The 18,731-nt window shown below is 47.1% G+C and overlaps 1 protein-coding gene across 1 annotated transcript in view; it reads left to right on the top strand.

Moving 5' to 3' along the window:
• FGD2 (FYVE, RhoGEF and PH domain containing 2) overlaps positions 1–18,731 on the top strand; it is a 293,541-nt gene that overhangs the window by 143,938 nt on the left and 130,872 nt on the right. Inside the window, exons 8-9 of the mRNA XM_078644352.1 lie at positions 23–172; positions 17,374–17,466. Coding sequence (XP_078500478.1) covers positions 23–172; positions 17,374–17,466 — 243 coding nt within the window. The remainder of the gene's footprint in view (positions 1–22; positions 173–17,373; positions 17,467–18,731) is intronic.

The following is an 18,731-nucleotide window of genomic DNA, read 5'->3' as shown; positions in this document are numbered from 1 at the left end:
CTCTGTGTCGTGTTCTCTGCAGGAGCGCCTGCACAGGCTTTGGGAGGTGTACAAGCGGCTTGGTATGGAAGAAGATTTTGTTGACCCTTCGAATGAGCTGATTAAAGAGGGTTCTGTGCAGAAGATCCCCTTCCGCCGTTCCAGCTCCACGGCTGAGAGATACCTTTTCCTGGTAAGAGGGGACTACAAGGGAAAGGAAGGCACTGGAGTAGATGGAGAAGCAGGCGTTGGATGATGAGGGTGGAAGGGATGGAAGATGCACAAAGACCAGCGTTTGGGAGGGACTGAGAGTTTGATGGAGAGACACTGTGGGAAAAATGTGGATGAAAATTGTGCAATAGAAGCAAAGGACAGGTTCTAATAAATAGGACAAAGGCGTCTCACTTCCATAGTCTATAAACAGACACAGTCAACAAGTGTAAGACCCCCATCTCCACGTTACACTGTCTTCACAAAATCACAACATTCCCATGCCCGTCAGATAAGCTGACACCAGCCTTGCAGTCTCAGTCACAGTCACAGACATGGCAGATGTTCTCTACACACTCGCTGTCTCCACCCTGCCTCATGAACAGAATGAGATCCTGCACACAAGAGTGTATCCTTGCTTCGAAGGCTTCATTCAACCACAAGTCTGTGAAGTGCACATGGGCAACATGATTGGGCATGATTGGGCAGAAGAGAAACACATGAATATCTTGGGGAACCTCCCTTGGTTTCAGTGGCGCCAAGGATCCTGTTGGATACCCTGATCGCAGAGCAGAGTTAACCGCCGTTATGCAAGATCTGCAGAAAGGCAAGACCTGGAAATGATGGTGTTCCCATAGACCTATCACTGTTGTGTACTGGGAACCAGCAGGCAAATTGTCACAGGTCGCCTTGAGAACCTTTGAGAGAAAAAACAGCACCCAATAACCACGAGAAAGCACTGCTTGCCCTAATCCCAAAAACATATAAAGGAGCCTATGGACTGCGGTCTATGATCAATGTCTGCACAAAGATGTTATGTAACATCTTAGCAAATAGAATACTAAAGGTGACAGAACAACTGGTGTACAGTGATCAGTGTGGGTTTATACCATAAGGAAGTGCATCACTTAATGTGCAGCTACTTGACCATGTCATGCACAGCCCAAAGGAAAAGAAAGACAGTGCAAACTGCCCGTGCTGAGCACTGAAACAGACATTAAGGACATGTTGGAGCATATGCAGCTGCGACCCGTGCAGGTAAGAGCGGTGGGGCCTGGTGGGGGGATTTCAATGGACAACGACAAGGGAAAATTAAATAAATAATTAATTTTCCCTTGTCATCGTCCTTCAAAATCCCCCCCCAGTCATTGTCCGACAATTACTTTGTATGCTTTTAATTCTCTGACCCATCGCCACCCATAAACATCTGTTGCCTACCCCCTCACAACTCCTAAACACCATCAATCCCTGCCCCCTAACACCCCTCACCACACCTAACCAACACTCATCCCTAAAACCTAAATGCCCTTTCTACCCCAAATATCCATGATCCCTGAACACTAAAATCACTCACTACACCCTAACCCACCCATTTCTAAACCCTAAAACGCCTTTTTTGCCTAAACCCCACCCATCCCATACCCCTTAAAACACCTCAATACACCCAAAAGCCATTGTTTCTTGACCTCTAAAAAAGCCTCACCTGCTTTACACTGCAGACTGGGGATTTGTTGCATGCATAGCTTTAGAAACCATAATATGTTCTAGTAAAAAGTTCTGCAGATTTCAACATATTTGAACTAAGCAACATTAAGCCTTGTCTTACATACCTGTGTGGACCGTTGGTGACTCTATTTTCGTACCTCAAATTGTAAAAAATGGGATGTCCCAGTGAGCATGTAAGGGGCCCAGTTACTGCAGGAGCAGAGGATTAGGAATTAACATGAAACATTAACAAGACATGAGACCTTTAGGAGAATTAAGCAAAGAGTTAACATCCACTCAAAAGAAAGCTGCAATAAAGGCTAGCAGGTCAAGTATTGCAATATGTAAGCTTTCAGTCGTCACGCACCAAACTCTGCCGATATCCATGCACACATAGTATGATATATTTCCTTATTGCATGTAGGGAGCCATTGGAGACATTTTATTTCATTTACTAAATCTATTTGTGGAATGCATGGCTACTCATTAAGGTGTCCTGGTGCTAGGAGAAAAGATGGTGATCAACATCGCACTGCTAGAATCTTTTTACTGTGTTTTTAAAATCATTACACGCTATTACCTTGCGCGTAAGTCGGCTGTTCCGGGCTCCCTGCTGCCGGAGTGACTCCCCCTACAATAGCCAATCAGGTGGTGAGAGGGCGGTGCTGTGGACCATCCAGACCCAGGGCCCAGGCAGTATGCCCGAGCTATTACCTACTCCTCAGACACCCTAAAATTGATACATTTCCCCCTTTCATATCTTGCTCGCGAAAAACAGGTCTCACTCGCGGAGCAAGGAATCCTTTCTGAAAGGTGTGATTTCCCCGAAATACTGATCTCTACCACCTTTGAACAGGGTTCTCCTCACCTGCTAAACCCCAGCCCAGGCCTCTATCAGTCTACTACCTCAACACACGCTCCCTCGTCAAACACCAGCTTGATATTCTTTTTCTCTTGCTCACTGATACACCTGATTTGTTGCTGTTTACAGAAACCTGTCTTACTGAAGACTCCACCCCTGATTTGCTAGCCGGTATACCCTCTAACTATTACATCATATATGCCAACCGCTCATCAGGTAAAATGGGAGGGGCGGTCGCAGCCATTATCAACACTAACTTCAGGTTCAGTACCCTGCCCTCTCTCACTCTCAATGAGGCGGATAACATAGTAATCCAACTAGATTCCACCATGGACACCTTTGTCTGTGTCTTAGTTTATAGGCCTCCTTATCAGATGGCTCACTTTCCCCTCTCACTTAGCGAGCAGATGGCGAAACTTGCCACCGATTACGCTAAGATTCTCCTCTTAGGTGATCTTAACTACTGGTACAATGACCCCCTTGAAGGACCTCAAACGGCGGGGCTGTCTGATCTCCTTACTAATCTAAATTTTACACAGCAAGTCTCCTCTCCCACCCATGTGAAGGGGCACATTCTAGATCAAGTGTGGACTAATGGCATGACCACTTCAACCCCTACTATTGACCCTTGTGTCTGGAGTGACCATCATCTTCTAAAATTCATGATCACACTGTCGACTCTTCAAAAAATCAGAACAGTTGAAGGTGGATATGGCAGGAAATGGAATGCCATTAATAAAAAAGACTTTCTTGACAGCTTGACCAACACCACCCCGTCCCTGGCAAATGACATCGACCACACTGAGGCAAACCTCTCCCAATGATTTCTTGAGGCCAGTAACAAGCACGCACCTCTTAGGAAAATCAAATTAGCCCGACGTGCCGACGCCCAGAGATGGTTCTCTTCTGAACTTAAAACCCAGAAACTGGCCCTACGCCAACTAGAGAGGCAGTGGCAACGGGAATACTCCCCTGATAGGAAACTGCCGTACATATCAGCTCGGAAAGAATACATGAAGACTATTATCACAGCGAAAGCTGCTCACTTTTCTTCACGCATTCTTAACTGCAACAAAAACTCAAAAGAAATCTTTGTTATCATGAACGAAATTTCCAACCCAGACAGGGTCTTACAAAAGTCATGCCCTCTCAAGCTCTATGTAATTCTGTAAATGATTACTTTATTGAAAAAATCATTACCATCAAAGCCAGCATTCCTCTGCACCCCCCCCATGTCACCCGCTACCATTACACATAGTAACAATGCACCCTCAGCTGTTTCCCCCCATTAGCACTGAGACTCTTCAGGAGCTACTCGTAAAAGTAAAATCTGGAGCTCCTTCTGACTGCTGCCCACCCCACATACTCAAGGACTGCTTATCAATCTATCGAGGTCCAGCACTGACACTACTGAATGAGTCACTCACCACCGGTCAAGTTCCTAAAGCATTTAAAAAAGCCACTTTGGTCCCTCTTCTGAAGAAACCCGGTGCTGATCCTACACTCCTACCTAATTATCGTCCCATCTCCCTACTCCCGTTCTTAGCAAAAGTGCTAGAGGCTCACGTAGCCAAATGCCTGTCAGCCTTCCTGGAAGAATCTAAATATCTCAATGCCTATCAGGCAGGTTTCCGGCCAGCCCATTCTACTGAAACTTTCATCTTGGCTGTCCTGGACACTCTCCGTGATGGTGCGGATAAACGCTCTCCTCAAGCACTGGTCCTTTTGGACCTCTCTGCTGCCTTTGACACGGTCGACCATGCTACTTTGGTCGGACCGTGTCAAACAAGCCAGAATCTTGGGTACCCCGGCTTGTTGGCTCTCCTCCTTCCTGAAGGATCGCTTCCAGGCCGTCTGCCTAGGCCACTTTATGGCCCCACCACGCAAAACCAACTGTGGTGTACCACAAGATTCCGCTCTTTCTCCCCATCTGTTCAATCGTTTCATCCTCCCCTTAATCCAGTCCCTTAAAGACAGGAATGTGACAAATTTTAACTATCCAGATGATCTACAACTAGTTTTCCCGATTGATAACTCCCACAGTTCCATCGCCGAATTTCAGGCCACTATGTTACATATCCAACAGTGGATGGACCAGAACCACCTTAAGTTAAACCCTGGGAAGATGGAACTTGTTCTCACTGGGGTCAGCCTTAAATTTTGGGGTCCTCATTACTGGCCTTCAGAGTTAGGTCCTTCTCCCTCCCACTCGGCCAAAACATTAGGAGTTACTCTCAACCATGATCTGTCACTAAACACCCAGGTTGGCACGGTCATCTCCAAATGTTTCTTTCAAATAAGGAAGATCAAAAAGATACATTGGTTCTTCACACAGGAAGCCCTAATCCAAGTGGTGGTCGCCACTGTCTTGTCTCTCCTGGACTATGCAAACTCTGTATACTTGGGCATGCCTATCTATCTGTTTAAACGGTTAGAGATGGCCCAAAAGCAGGTGGCCAGATTCATCCTGCATCAACCCAGGTGGCAGACTGCCACCACATTGCTGAGGACACTTCACTGGCTCCCAATCCCTCAACGCTGTGCCTTTAAGGTGGGCTGCATCATCTTTAAATCTTTGCATGGTAACAACCCCAAATTTATTGACACCTTAATATCCAGACACACCCCGTCCCGGAACCTCCGCTCTGCCCACCTCTCACTTCTTACCATCCCCGTATTCAGACGAGTCAGTCAGGGCGGCTGTAGATTTGCCACTCTTGCTCCCAGACTGTGGAACACTCTCCCGTTGGAGATCCATTCCTGTACTGAGGTAATGCAATTTAGGAAATCCCTTAAAACGTGGCTGTTTGCACAAGCCTATAACTAGAGCATAACTAAGATGTCCGTTAACAATCTCTGAGCCTTTACAGCGCCATGAATCCATGCGCTTTATAAATCATTTTTAACATTAACATTAACCCTAAACTGCTCCTCCCTGAACCCTAAAAACCCCTTTCTATATTTAAACTCCACCCATCCCTGACTCCTTAAAACCCCTCACTACCCTAAACTCCACCCCATCCTGAACCCTAAAAACTCTTCACCACCCCAGCTGCTTCCCATAATGAAACCTTAAAAACCCTCACCATCCCTAAACTCCACCCATCCATGAACCCTAAAACCTCTCAACACCCATACACTCTGCCCTTACACACCAGCCACCCCTAACCCATAAGAATTCATCACCCTAAACTACTCATCCCTGAACCCTAAAAACCCCTTTCTATATCTAAACTCCACCCGTCCCTGGCCCCTTAAAATCCATCACCACCCTAAACTTCTCCCCATCCTTAACCCTTAAAACTCTTCACCACCCCAGCTGCTTCCCATAATGAAACCTTAAAAATGCTCACCAGTCCTAAACTCCACCCATCCATGAACCCTAAAACCTCTCAACACCCATACACTCCACCCATACCTGAAACCTAAAAACACCTCACACACCTAAACACCACTCATGCGTCAACCCTAAAATGCCCTCACCACCCCTGCAAACACCCATCTCTGAACCCTAAAACCCTCATTCTAAGCCTTAACGGCAATTATTTCTGACCACTAAGAATCCCCGTATCACCCCATACACGATCCACCCCTGAGCCCAAAAACCCCAAAGTAGTCCTAGACTCTACCCAAGTTGATTGTCATTTTAGATTTTCTTTAAAATTGCTTTCCCTTTAAAATGCAAAATGTTTCCTTTAATTTTCGATTTTTTGTATCTCATCAAAATTGTCTTTCCTTCAAATATATGATTTGGTTTCCTCTAATGTGGTTTCTATGATTTCGTTTTTCTATGAATTCATCTACTACCAGAGGGAGATGGGTTACAAACTGTGAGGAACCGATTACTAAGCCTAACTGGGATAAAGTATGAAGCCTATCAATGCATGATGTAAGAGAGTGCAGTTTTACGACTTTCACATGACCTACCTGACTCCTCTCAAGCTGAGTAAAATTTATCCAGAAGACAGTTCACATTGTTGACCATGTTGTGAATCTATAGTAGACTTTATTCACATAACATGAGCTGTCCGCAAGTACAGGGCTACTTGGGAGAAGTTGTGAGGAAGCTGCAGACAATCACAAGTAGGAATACTAAATTGACAAAAATTACAATGCTTGCTGGGGCTATTCCCACACAGAAAGAAGGCAAGATGAGGGACATGTTAGCAGCTCTGCAGATTGCACTGGCCATATACTGGTTAAGCCTGTAGCCGCCAAAACTACATACCTTGATTAGAGATATGATGGAGTGTGCCAACGCGGAAGAGAGCCACATTAAGATGGTAAGGAAGGGTTAAAAATTCACTGAAGATTTGACTAAGTGGGCAGCAATGATATAATATGATAACGGGTATTTCTAGAGCGCTCGTTCACCAACGGTTTCTTGGCGCTGATTGGGAAATACGTGGACAGGTGCAGTGGGTGAGCTATTGATCGTAGGCCTGAGAGAATAGCTAAATTTTAAGAGATTTTCTAAACATGGGATATGAGTCGATTTGACGTAGTTCAGGAGGAAGTGTGTTCCAGAACTGAGGTGCCAAAAACGTAAATCGAAGTCCGCCCAGTTTCTTCTGTTTAAAGGAGTGAGGGGTCAACAGATTGGAACTGGCAGAGCGAAGGGCGCGGCGGGGGACATAGCGCTGAATTCTGTTGGCTCTGAAGACAGGCCCATGAGATGTCATGGCTCTGTGAATCAGACAGCCCAATTTGAAGAGACAGCGTTGGGCGACTGGGAGCCAGTGAAGGCTTTTAAGCAGGGGTTTTACGTGATGCGACCTAGGTTTCCCGTGTATCAGTCTGGCCGCTTGGTTCTGCACCAGTTGAAGCCTTTGAAGTTGGTAGGCGGGGATTCCGGCGTATAGTGAGTTGGCATAATCGATGCGTGACATGACTAAGGCCAAAGTGACCTGAACATGGGCCTCAAAGGAGAGAAATCTACTTATTTTCCGAATCCTGCGTAAATGGAAAAAGCAGGAGGAGACTACAGTATTGACCTGAGTCTTTAAGGTGAGAACGCTGCTAATTGTGACACCGAGGCTTTTGACCGCGCTGACTGGGAATGGAGGAGGGCCCAAAGTGGGTGGCCAGAAGTTGAGGTTCCAAGGGTTAACTGAGGACCTGGTGAGAACCAGCTCGTTCTTATCTGGATTTAATTTTAATTGGCTTAGATTCATCCAATTTCTGATGAACGTCATGGTGGATTGGAAGGTTTCCATTGCGTGTGAGGAAGAGTCAATGGTAAAGACCAGCTGGATATCATCGGCATAGTTAAAAATAGCTACGTCTCTCTTCTGTAGATCAGAGATCAGCGGTATGATGTACAGGTTGAATAGGAGTGGAGTGAGAGAGGACCCCTGGGGAACCCCACAAGTGAGTCTCTTTTTTTCGGAGAAGAAGTCAGAGAGGCGAACAGCTTGGTGGCGGTTGCTGAGGAAGGAGGAGATCCATTTTTGGGGGACGCCCTGGATGCCGGCGCTCTCGACCCGTTCAACCAGTAGGTTGTGGTGGACGGTGTCAAAAGCCGCAGACAAATCCAGGAGCACTAGGGCCTGCGAGATGTTTTGGTCTGCTAACTTTCTTAGTTCATCGTGAACTGCCAGCATGATGGATTCAGTAGAGTGTTCCGGTCTAAAACCCGCTTGGTGTAGGTCTAGGTAATGTGAATGTGCTACGAGAACTTACAGGTTCTCCAGACATAAGACACCCATGAACATGAATGCGTTGATGGAAGATGTGATGCTGTAGAAGAGAAATATTTATGAACATACGGAACATCAATGGGAAACAGGGAAAAACAATCACCAGTGTAGAATAAATGTGAGCTGCAAAGCACTTCCATACATTATGTTGACAGTTGACATACCCACAGAGGTTGGACACAATACAACACACTGACTAGGTGGCAAGCACAGGAACTTTAAGAGAGACTATGCATTGTTATGGATTAATGGATTTTATTAAATTCATCTTTAATCTACTTATACTACCTTCCTTATGCATATATATACCTTCCATGTACCTATGTATCTATATAGGTATTACTTTTTTTCCTAATTCAGCATATCCAATGCACTAACCTATTTCTCACCCTATACTGCTCCTAATATCTCCTCTACCTCAACTTTAAAACTAATTTCAACCTATTTCTACTACTCTTTCAAATGCATATCCCTATTTATCACCCTATACCTCTCTAAATATATCCTCTACCTCCACTCTCTCATTTATCCCAAACCCCAAAATAACCCTTTCTAGACTCTTCCCTCCTCTACCGCTCCTTGTATCATCTTATACCTCTTTTACTATTTAGATCTCCCAAAGAAGCCTTTTTACACCCTTACCTCTGACTCTTCCCCCTCCACCCCCCTTTAATCATTCCCAACCCCCCTCCTACTGCTATGCACTCCAAAAAAAAGATTCTGGACCCTTTCCACTTCTATCCCTCCTTCCTTCTTTTATCCCTCCTCTATTCATTTTCAATCCAAAAAACACACTAGCATGTCCAACAGTCTAATTATTAGCGCAGCAACCCCGTTGCTGTCAACTGTGTTCTTTAGGTCATCCTGAGGGCAGAATCTGTGTCTTTTCCTGGATGGACTACCATTTGGAAGTCTGAAAGTATGGTATTATCTTCAATAAATTGTGACATCTGGACAAACGCTGCTCTTTCTATTAGTTGGCCCAAGAAAGGTCCATTTGTAATCAGTCAGTAGTTGTAGGGGTTCAGCGGGTCCAGGTTTGTTTTCTTTAGTAATGGGCTTATGTATGATTTTTTCAGTTCTTCTGGAAATTTTCCTGTAGTTAAGGAATTGTTGATGATTCATATTACTGGTGTGGCAGCAGAGGTTGTTAGAAGAATTCTCTTAAAGGTTTGCCGTGGACTTGGGTCAGAAGGGCTGCCGGCAGGCCTGCTTGCTTTGACCAGGTCCATAAATTAATTGTGTAAAATGTGTTGGAAGGAACGGAGAGGATGGGTTAGAGTATTCTTGGATTGTTGTTTTGGAGAAGGGTTGGTGTGGTGCTATGTGGTGTAATAGCGCCATCTCAGGAATTGCACATAACTCGAAATTATGCGGGATTACACCGGCGTAATAACATTTTTACCGATCTCCCCAAAACTGGCAATACATCATTTGATACATTTTAATTCCCTGACTCTCCCTGGCACCAAAGCTAAGAAAGATGCCTGCTGAAGGTATTCTCACCCCCATGAAACCGCATCCCCTCCAACAACCACCCTCCGTTAGAATGGGCCAGACATCTCTCCTCAACCTGAATCGCTCCCTACATTCGCTTAAATTTGGCAGCCCAAACCATCAATATCCCCTTTAAGGTAGACCCTCTCCATCAGGTGATGCCCATTCTTCCCAACAAACAAGGCACTTGACCGCGAGGCTCTACTGTCCTGATGCCCGCTGACAACCAACTGCTACAAGCATGTAATAAGGATGCTTATGTACATGGCCGGACTGGGAACCAAAACCGGCTCTGGCAAAGTGCTTGGCCGCCCCCTCCCCCCCGTGGTGGGTTGGGGGTGCCGCCGAGCTCTTTGCCAATTTTGTTACAGGGCCGACTTTGCAAAAATGACCCTGTAACAAAAACGGCCCCCACCCGTGCGGCGCACCGGGGGGATTGCCCAGTGCCCGCTATGGCCAGTCTGGCCCTGCGTATGTATTTATTGCACTAGACTCACTTTCTAGATATTTCAACACTCCCAAAATTACTTTTAGAGCCCACAGTCTCTGAATCTGTAACGCTAAAAGTGATTATTAAATCATGAACATCTTTTCTCCAGACAGAGAAAGCAAGGCCCAGTTCAATGCCCTCAGGCATTTGGTGAACCTACTCCCTCCATCTATCACTCTATCCAAAAATCTGCCAACATCACTTCTTTGTTGCAAAGAAAACACAATTCACAATTCCATTTCCTCTGCTCATCATCAGCATCAACTCCACATCCCTGCATAGTACTTTTTCAGGCCCATCTCTGCTGATAATTTAGCGTCATAACATGCCTCAACGTAGCAGAGCATGGTCAAATGTCTTTGGTACTGTGTCTGTGTGCCATTCTGCTACTGATTCAATCTTTCTGGCAGACCTGTACATTTTCTGGGCAAGAAATCCCATTTCACAAGTCTCCGGGCAGGTGCTCTGCATGATTTTGTTTGTTGATTACCAACAGAGTTCTAGACTCTGATCGGTGAAAGGAGTACGTCCCAAATGGGTACTCCTTTTGACATTCGTGAATATTGCCCTCATGATCAGGACATTACCCAATTCAGAGCTGGTGACAGCATGAATTCAGTATCGGGCTACAGGCCTTTTTACCTGAACTCCAATGATGAGACTGCCCTGGAAAATCTGCAAAAACTGCCATATACTTCGGACATACACCACCTAGGGCACTGCTTGATCATTATCAGATATTGAATATCGACAGTAAACGTGAAACTCAATGCAATCAAGGTAGAGTTCAACCTCATCAACAACCGCATGGTCCAGCATCCCACAATCAGAGTGTTTTAGAATAGTATACAGCTATTGGATTTCTCACTCACCCTGGCCTCCATCTAGTAGCGGATGTACGTTGTTACAACGCAGGTTGTAACAACGCATACCTTTACCACGCGGCCGCTACAACGCAAGTCGTTACCACGACTTGCGTTGGAGGGCGCGGATTTAGGATTTTTATAATTTTATATTCCAACACCAGTCCCCGTAACAGTAGGGAAGGTGTTGGAATATAAATTTATAAAATTCCTTATCCCACAGCGCCCTCCAGCGCAAGTCGTGGTAACGACTTGCATTGTAACGGCCGCGTGGTAAAGGTACCGCGTGGTAAAAACTTTGTGGTAAAGGTTGTTTACCTCTAGTAGCCAATGGGCTCCTCCATTGATCTCTGTTTTTCCTTCAGTGACCAAGTGAAAACAAAATTCAGCCGACCTGCCTCAGGTTAAACCATTCCTCTCAGCTCAGTTCTACCACTCCACAGTACATCCTCTACCCTACTGACCTGAGTAACACTCGGCTGTGTAACCCTGCGGCCCTGGCCAAAGCCATTTGGTCTGACTGCCAGCTGAAAATGCAAGGCAGCCCTATTGGCTTTGCCAATGCTCGTTTAGAATGTTGGTTTTTTATAACTAATTGATTCAAACTAATTGCATTTCACACTTCTTACTGGTGCTGGGTTGCCACCGGCCACGAAAGTCCCTGTGACATTTCTAACTCAAACTGCTCCTCAGCACTGTGTAGTCTGCTGGGTGGTGGATTTTGGAGTACCTCCTAGCTCAGGGATGCAGGGCTCTGCGGGTGGTAAGAGTGCCTTACAGAAGGTCCTAGTGAGCCTGTGTAGTCTGCAGGGTGGTGGATGTTAGATTTCCTCATAGTTCAGGGATGCTGGGCTCTGTGGGTTGGTAAGAGTGCCTTACAGATGGTTCTAGTGAGCCTGTGTAGTCTGCTGGGTGTTGGATATTGGAGTACCTCCTAGCTCAGGGATGCAGGGTTCTGCGGGTGGGTAAAAGTGCCTTGCAGAAGGTTCTAGTGAGCCTGTGTAGTCTGCTGGGTGGTGGATATTGGAGTACCTCATAGCTCAGGGATGCAGGGCTCTGAGGGTTGGTAAGCTTGCCTTACAGAAGGCCTAGTGAGCCTGTGTAGTCTGCAGGGTGATGGATGTTAGATGTCCTCATAGCTCAGGGATGCTGGGCTCCACGGGTTGGTAAGAGTGCCTTACAGAAGGTCCTAGTGAGCCTGTGTAGTCTGCGGGATGGTGGATGTCAGATTTCCTCATAGCTCAGGGACGCTGGGTTCTGCGGGTTGGTAAGAGTGCCTTACAGAAGGTTATAGTGAGCCTGTGTAGTCTGCTGGGTGGTAGATGTCAGATTTCCTCATAGTTCAGAGATGCTGGGCACCGCGGGTTGGTAAGAGTGCCTTACAGAAGGTTCTAGTGAGCCTGTGTAGTCTGCAGGGTGGTGGATGTTAGATTTCCTCATAGTTCAGGGATGCTGAGCTCTGCGGGTTGGTCAGAGTGCCTTACAGAAGGTCCGAGTGAGCCTGTGTAGTCTTCGGGGTGGTGGATGTTAGATTTCCTCATAGCTCAGGGATGCTGGGCTCTGCGGGTTGGTAAGAGTGCCTTACAGAAGGTCCGAGTGAGCCTGTGTAGTCTGCGGGGTGGTGGATGTCAGATTTCCTCGTAGCTCAGGGATGCTGAGCTCTGCGGGTTGGTAAGAGTGCCTTACAGAAGGTTCTAGTGAGCCTGTGTAGTCTAGAGGGTGGTGGATGTCAGATTTCCGCATAGCTCAGGGATGCTGAGCTCTGCGGGTTGGTAAGAGTGCCTTACAGAAGGTTCTAGTGAGCCTGTGTAGTCTGCTGGATGGTGGATGTTAGATTTCCTCATAGCTCAGGGATGCTGAGCTCTGTGGGTTGGTAAGAGTGCCTTGCAGGATTTCTAGTGAGCCTGTGTAGTCTGCGGGGTGGTGGATGTCAGATTTCCTCATAGCTCATGGATGCAGGGCTCTGCGGGTTGGTAAGAGTGCCTTACAGAAGGTTCTAGTGAGCCTGTGTAGTCTGCTGGGTGGTGGATGTTAGATTTCCTCGTAGCTCAGGGATGCTGGGCTCTGCGGGTTGGTAAGAGTGCCTTGCAGGAGGTTCTAGTGAGCCTGTTGTAACATCTTATGTTCAGTCTATATTATTAATACATATTATGTCAGTATGTCTTTAAGGCATACGACTTGTTATGGTTCTGTCATGGCTTTACATTCCAAACAGAGGTTTGCTAATGTAGCATTCTTGCTTTGAAAGGCAGTTGTAACCTGGATGCCTTATTGCCAAGACTTATGCTGTGCTGCTTATTAAACTTCTCAATCACACTTTAAGAACTTTTAAGGATTTATTATTACACCTGTGTAGTCTACTGGGTGGTGGATGTCAGATTTCCTCATAGCTCAGGGATGCTGGGCTCTGCGGGTTGGTAAGAGTGCCTTGCAGGATTTCTAGTGGGCATGCGTAGTCTGCGGGGTGGTGGATGTTAGATTTCCTCATGGCTCAGGGATGCAGGGCACTGCGGGTTGATAAGAGTGCCTTACAGAAGGTCCTAGTGAGCCTGTGTAGTCTGCGTGGTGGTGGATATCAGATTTCCTCGTAGCTCAGGGATGCTGAACTCTGCGGGTTGGTAAGAGTGCCTTACAGAAGGTTCTAGTGAGCCTGTGTAGTCTAGAGGGTGGTGGATGTCAGATTTCCTCATAGCTCAGGGATGCTGGGCTCTGTGGGTTGGTAAGAGTGCCTTACAGAAGGTCCTAGTGAGCCTGTGTAGTCTGTGGGGTGGTGGATGTCAGATTTCCTCGTAGCTCAGGGATGCTGAGCTCTGCGGGTTGGTAAGAGTGCCTTACAGAAGGTTCTAGTGAGCCTGTGTAGTCTAGAGGGTGGTGGATGTCAGATTTCCTCATAGCTCAGGGATGCTGAGCTCTGCGGGTTGGTAAGAGTGCCTTACAGAAGGTTCTAGAGAGCCTGTGTAGTCTGCTGGATGGTGGATGTTAGATTTCCTCATAGCTCAGGGATGCTGAGCTCTGTGGGTTGGTAAGAGTGCCTTGCAGGATTTCTAGTGAGCCTGTGTAGTCTGCGGGGTGGTGGATGTTAGATTTCCTCATAGCTCAGCGATGCAGGGCTCTGCGGGTTGGTAAGAGTGCCTTACAGAAGGTTCTAGTGAGCCTGTGTAGTCTGCGTGGTGGTGGATGTTAGATTTCCTCATAGCTCAGGGATGCTGGGCTCTGCGGGTTGGTAAGAGTGCCTTACAGAAGGTTCTAGTGAGCCTGTGTAGTCTGCTGGATGGTGGATGTTAGATTTCCTCATAGCTCAGGGATGCAGGGCTCTGCGGGTTGGTAAGAGTGCCTTACAGAATGTCCTAGTGAGCCTGTGTAGTCTGTGGGGTGGTGGATGTTAGATTTCCTCATAGCTCAGGGATGCTGGGCTCTGTGGGTTGGTAAGAGTGCCTTACAGAAGGTTCTAGTGAGCCTGTGTAGTCTGCGGGGTGGTGGATGTTAGATTTCCTCATAGTTCAGAGATGCTGGGCTCCACGGGTTGGTAAGAGTGCCTTACAGAAGGTTCTAGTGAGCCTGTGTAGTCTGCAGGGTGGTGGATGTTAGATGTCCTCATAGCTCAGGGATGCAGGGCTCTGCGGGTTGGTAAGAGTGCCTTACAGAAGGTTCTAGTGAGCCTGTGTAGTCTGCGGGGTGGTGGATGTTAGATGTCCTCATAGCTCAGGGATGCAGGGCTCTGCGGGTTGGTAAGAGTGCCTTACAGAAGGTCCGAGTGAGCCTGTGTAGTCTGCGGGGTGGTGGATGTTAGATTTCCTCATAGCGCATGGATGCTGGGGTCTGCGGGTTGGTAAGAGTGCCTTACAGAAGGTTCTAGTGAGCCTGTGTAGTCTGCGGGGTGGTGGATGTTAGATTTCCTCATAGCTCAGGGATGCTGGGCTCTGTGGGTTGGTAAGTGTGCCTTGTAGGATTTCTAGTGAGCCTGTGTAGTCTGCGGGGTGGTGGATGTCAGATTTCCTCATAGCTCAGGGATGCTGGGCTCTGCGGGTTGGTAAGAGTGCCTTACAGAAGGTTCAAGTGAGCCTGTGTAGTCTGCGGGGTGGTGGATGTCAGATTTCCTCATAGCTCAGGGATGCTGGGCTCTGTGGGTTGGTAAGAGTGCCTTGCAGGATTTCTAGTGAGCCTGTGTAGTCTGCAGGGTGGTGGATATCAGATTTCCTCGTAGCTCAGGGATGCTGAGCTCTGCGGGTTGGTGCCTTACAGAAGGTTCTAGTGAGCCTGTGTAGTCTGCGTGGTGGTGGATGTTAGATTTCCTCATAGCTCAGGGATGCTGAGCTCTGCGGGTTGGTAAGAGTGCCTTACAGAAGGTTCTAGTGAGCCTGTGTAGTCTGCAGGGTGGTGGATGTCAGATTTCCTCATAGCTCAGGAAAGCTGGGCTCCGTGGGTTGATAAGAGTGCCTTACAGAAGGTTCTAGTGAGCCTGTGTAGTCTCCGGGGTGGTGGATGTTAGATGTCCTCATAGCTCAGGGATGCAGGGCTCTGCGGGTTGGTAAGAGTGCCTTACAGAAGGTTCTAGTGAGCCTGTGTAGTCTGCGTGGTGGTGGATGTTAGATTTCCTCATAGCTCAGGGATGCTGGGCTCTGTGGGTTGGTAAGAGTGCCTTACAGAAGGTTCTAGTGAGCCTGTGTAGTCTGCGTGGTGGTGGATGTTAGATTTCCTCATAGCTCAGGGATGCTGGGCTCTGTGGGTTGGTAAGAGTGCCTTGCAGGATTTCTAGTGAGCCTGTGTAGTCTGCAGGGTGGTGGATATCAGATTTCCTCGTAGCTCAGGGATGCTGAGCTCTGCGGGTTGGTAAGAGTGCCTTACAGAAGGTTCTAGTGAGCCTGTGTAGTCTGCGTGGTGGTGGATGTTAGATTTCCTCATAGCTCAGGGATGCTGAGCTCTGCGGGTTGGTGAGAGTGCCTTACAGAAGGTTCTAGTGAGCCTGTGTAGTCTGCGGGGTGGTGGATGTCAGATTTCCTCATAGCTCAGGAAAGCTGGGCTCCGTGGGTTGATAAGAGTGCCTTACAGAAGGTTCTAGTGAGCCTGTGTAGTCTCCGGGGTGGTGGATGTTAGATGTCCTCATAGCTCAGGGATGCAGGGCTCTGCGGGTTGGTAAGAGTGCCTTACAGAAGGTTCTAGTGAGCCTGTGTAGTCTGCGTGGTGGTGGATGTTAGATTTCCTCATAGCTCAGGGATGCTGGGCTCTGTGGGTTGGTAAGAGTGCCTTACAGAAGGTTCTAGTGAGCCTGTGTAGTCTGCGGGGTGGTGGATGTTAGATTTCCTCATAGCTCAGGGATGCTGGGCTCTGCGGGTTGGTAAGAGTGCCTTACAGAAGGTTCTAGTGAGCCTGTGTAGTCTGCGTGGTGGTGGATGTTAGATTTCCTCATAGCTCAGGGATGCTGGGCTCTGTGGGTTGGTAAGAGTGCCTTACAGAAGGTTCTAGTGAGCCTGTGTAGTCTGCGGGGTGGTGGATGTTAGATTTCCTCATAGCTCAGGGATGCTGGGCTCTGCGGGTTGGTAAGAGTGCCTTACAGAAGGTTCTAGTGAGCCTGTGTAGTCTGCGTGGTGGTGGATGTTAGATTTCCTCATAGCTCAGGGATGCTGGGCTCTGTGGGTTGGTAAGAGTGCCTTACAGAAGGTTCTAGTGAGCCTGTGTAGTCTGCGTGGTGGTGGATGTTAGATTTCCTCATAGCTCAGGGATGCTGGGCTCTGTGGGTTGGTAAGAGTGCCTTACAGAAGGTTCTAGTGAGCCTGTGTAGTCTGCGGGGTGGTGGATGTTAGATTTCCTCATAGCTCAGGGATGCTGGGCTCTGCGGGTTGGTAAGAGTGCCTTACAGAAGGTTCTAGTGAGCCTGTGTAGTCTGCGTGGTGGTGGATGTTAGATTTCCTCATAGCTCAGGGATGCTGGGCTCTGTGGGTTGGTAAGAGTGCCTTACAGAAGGTTCTAGTGAGCCTGTGTAGTCTGCCCTGCAGTGGTGGGATTTAGCAAGGGTCTCGTGGGATATCGCTGGCTGAAGTGAATCAGCTCCGGGACACTGTTCGGAATAGCCGTGCGCTATATAAATACCCCCATAACATAACATAACATAAGAATGCCTCATTAGCATTTCATTGCTTTATAGTTTTGAGACCTCTTGTAAGCCATCTTAAGAAGGATTTATGATGGTCTCTTGGTCCTGAGGTAAGAAGAGCAGTAGAGCGTTAGTAATTGTGGTGTCCCTTGCCTTTGCCATAGTACCCTCACTAACACACCCTCCTTTCCCTACAGTTTAACAACATGCTGCTGTACTGCGTGCCCAAGGTCATCCAGGTCGGCTCTGAATACCAAGTGCGGCTGAAAATGGATGTGAACGGAATGAAGGTAAGCACTGAAGACGCCTTTGTAACACCTACTCCAAACCTGAGCACTTTTAGGAGCGTCTTTAGGAGCTGTAAACCATAAGATCTAAGTGGTAAAAAATCCAAATTATTTGTGCTTAATTTACAAAAGAATATGTGTATATAAGTGCATGGCCCAAACTGTGGTTTAGGAGTTTGCCGTAGGTGCTGCCTAGTCCTGAATCCACCTCATAAACTTTTTTCTTCTACCACCCTACATTCCTGCCGCTTAATCTCACTCTTGCAGGTTCTTTCCTAGCTCTGCTTTCCCCCTTTGTCACTGTTTTCCTATCTTTCTCCTCCTCTTCCCTTTTCTCTCTCTTGCTCTGGGTGAGTCTGATGATGACAAATAAGTGCTAATGCCCAAACATAAGTGCCTTGCCCGCCAGACCCTCCCACCAGGTTCTGTAATATCTTACATACAATTGTCAATAATCTGAAACTTATGTGTACATTTTGCTCACAGCGTTTGAATTTGCTTCTTTGCCCAATGTAGCACTTTATTTGCTTGAGGAGGATGAACAGCTATAGGGCCCTTACCAGAGCTACAAAAATGTCACCCTCAGGTGTCGACTAATTTTAAAATCTTGCTTTTCATTTGGACTATTGTGTTCCTTTCTCAAATGGTTCAGCATTCAAACATTGAAAGGATCAGTTCTAAACAAGGAAGGTGGCAAGACAGTAAAATGAATGCAGCTTAGGACAGTTTAACCAAGTCTTTGTGGGCAGTAAAACCAACACTGTATAGGAAGTATGGCTTTATCGGACAGTGAAAACAATGCCTCATTGGGGAGTGGAAAAAGCCTTACTGAATAGGGAAATCAAAGGATTATGGGACAATGAAACCAAGGCCTGGTAAGACTATGAAAAAGGATCCCATAGGGCAGTCGAACCAAGGCCTTAAGAGCAGTGAAAACTACACCTTATAGGATGGCTTAATGAAAGCCTCCCTGGAAAGTGAAACTTAGGTATCAAAGGACAGTGAAAATACTGCCTCGTGGGATAGTGAATCAAGGCTTTACACAAAACGATGCTTTATAAGACTATACCATTCATATTATGTGCACCTGTCTAGGATTCTGATTTAAAATACATCTTTAAGATGTATCCTAGTGTTCTAGAGTGTGCTATTCCTTAATAAGAGGTGGTTTGGGGTTTCAACCGATTGTCCCAGTAACGTCTCATGGGATTGATTGTTACCTGACACACATCTTGCTCACATAGGGCTCAGTGGGTTGTGTAATGGTT

This window comes from Lissotriton helveticus, chromosome 5_1, assembly GCF_964261635.1.
Source record: "Lissotriton helveticus chromosome 5_1, aLisHel1.1, whole genome shotgun sequence".
Taxonomy (NCBI): Eukaryota; Metazoa; Chordata; class Amphibia; order Caudata; family Salamandridae; genus Lissotriton; species Lissotriton helveticus.
Note: the sequence above shows the minus strand (reverse complement) of the source record. Positions and strands in the feature narration are given on the sequence as shown.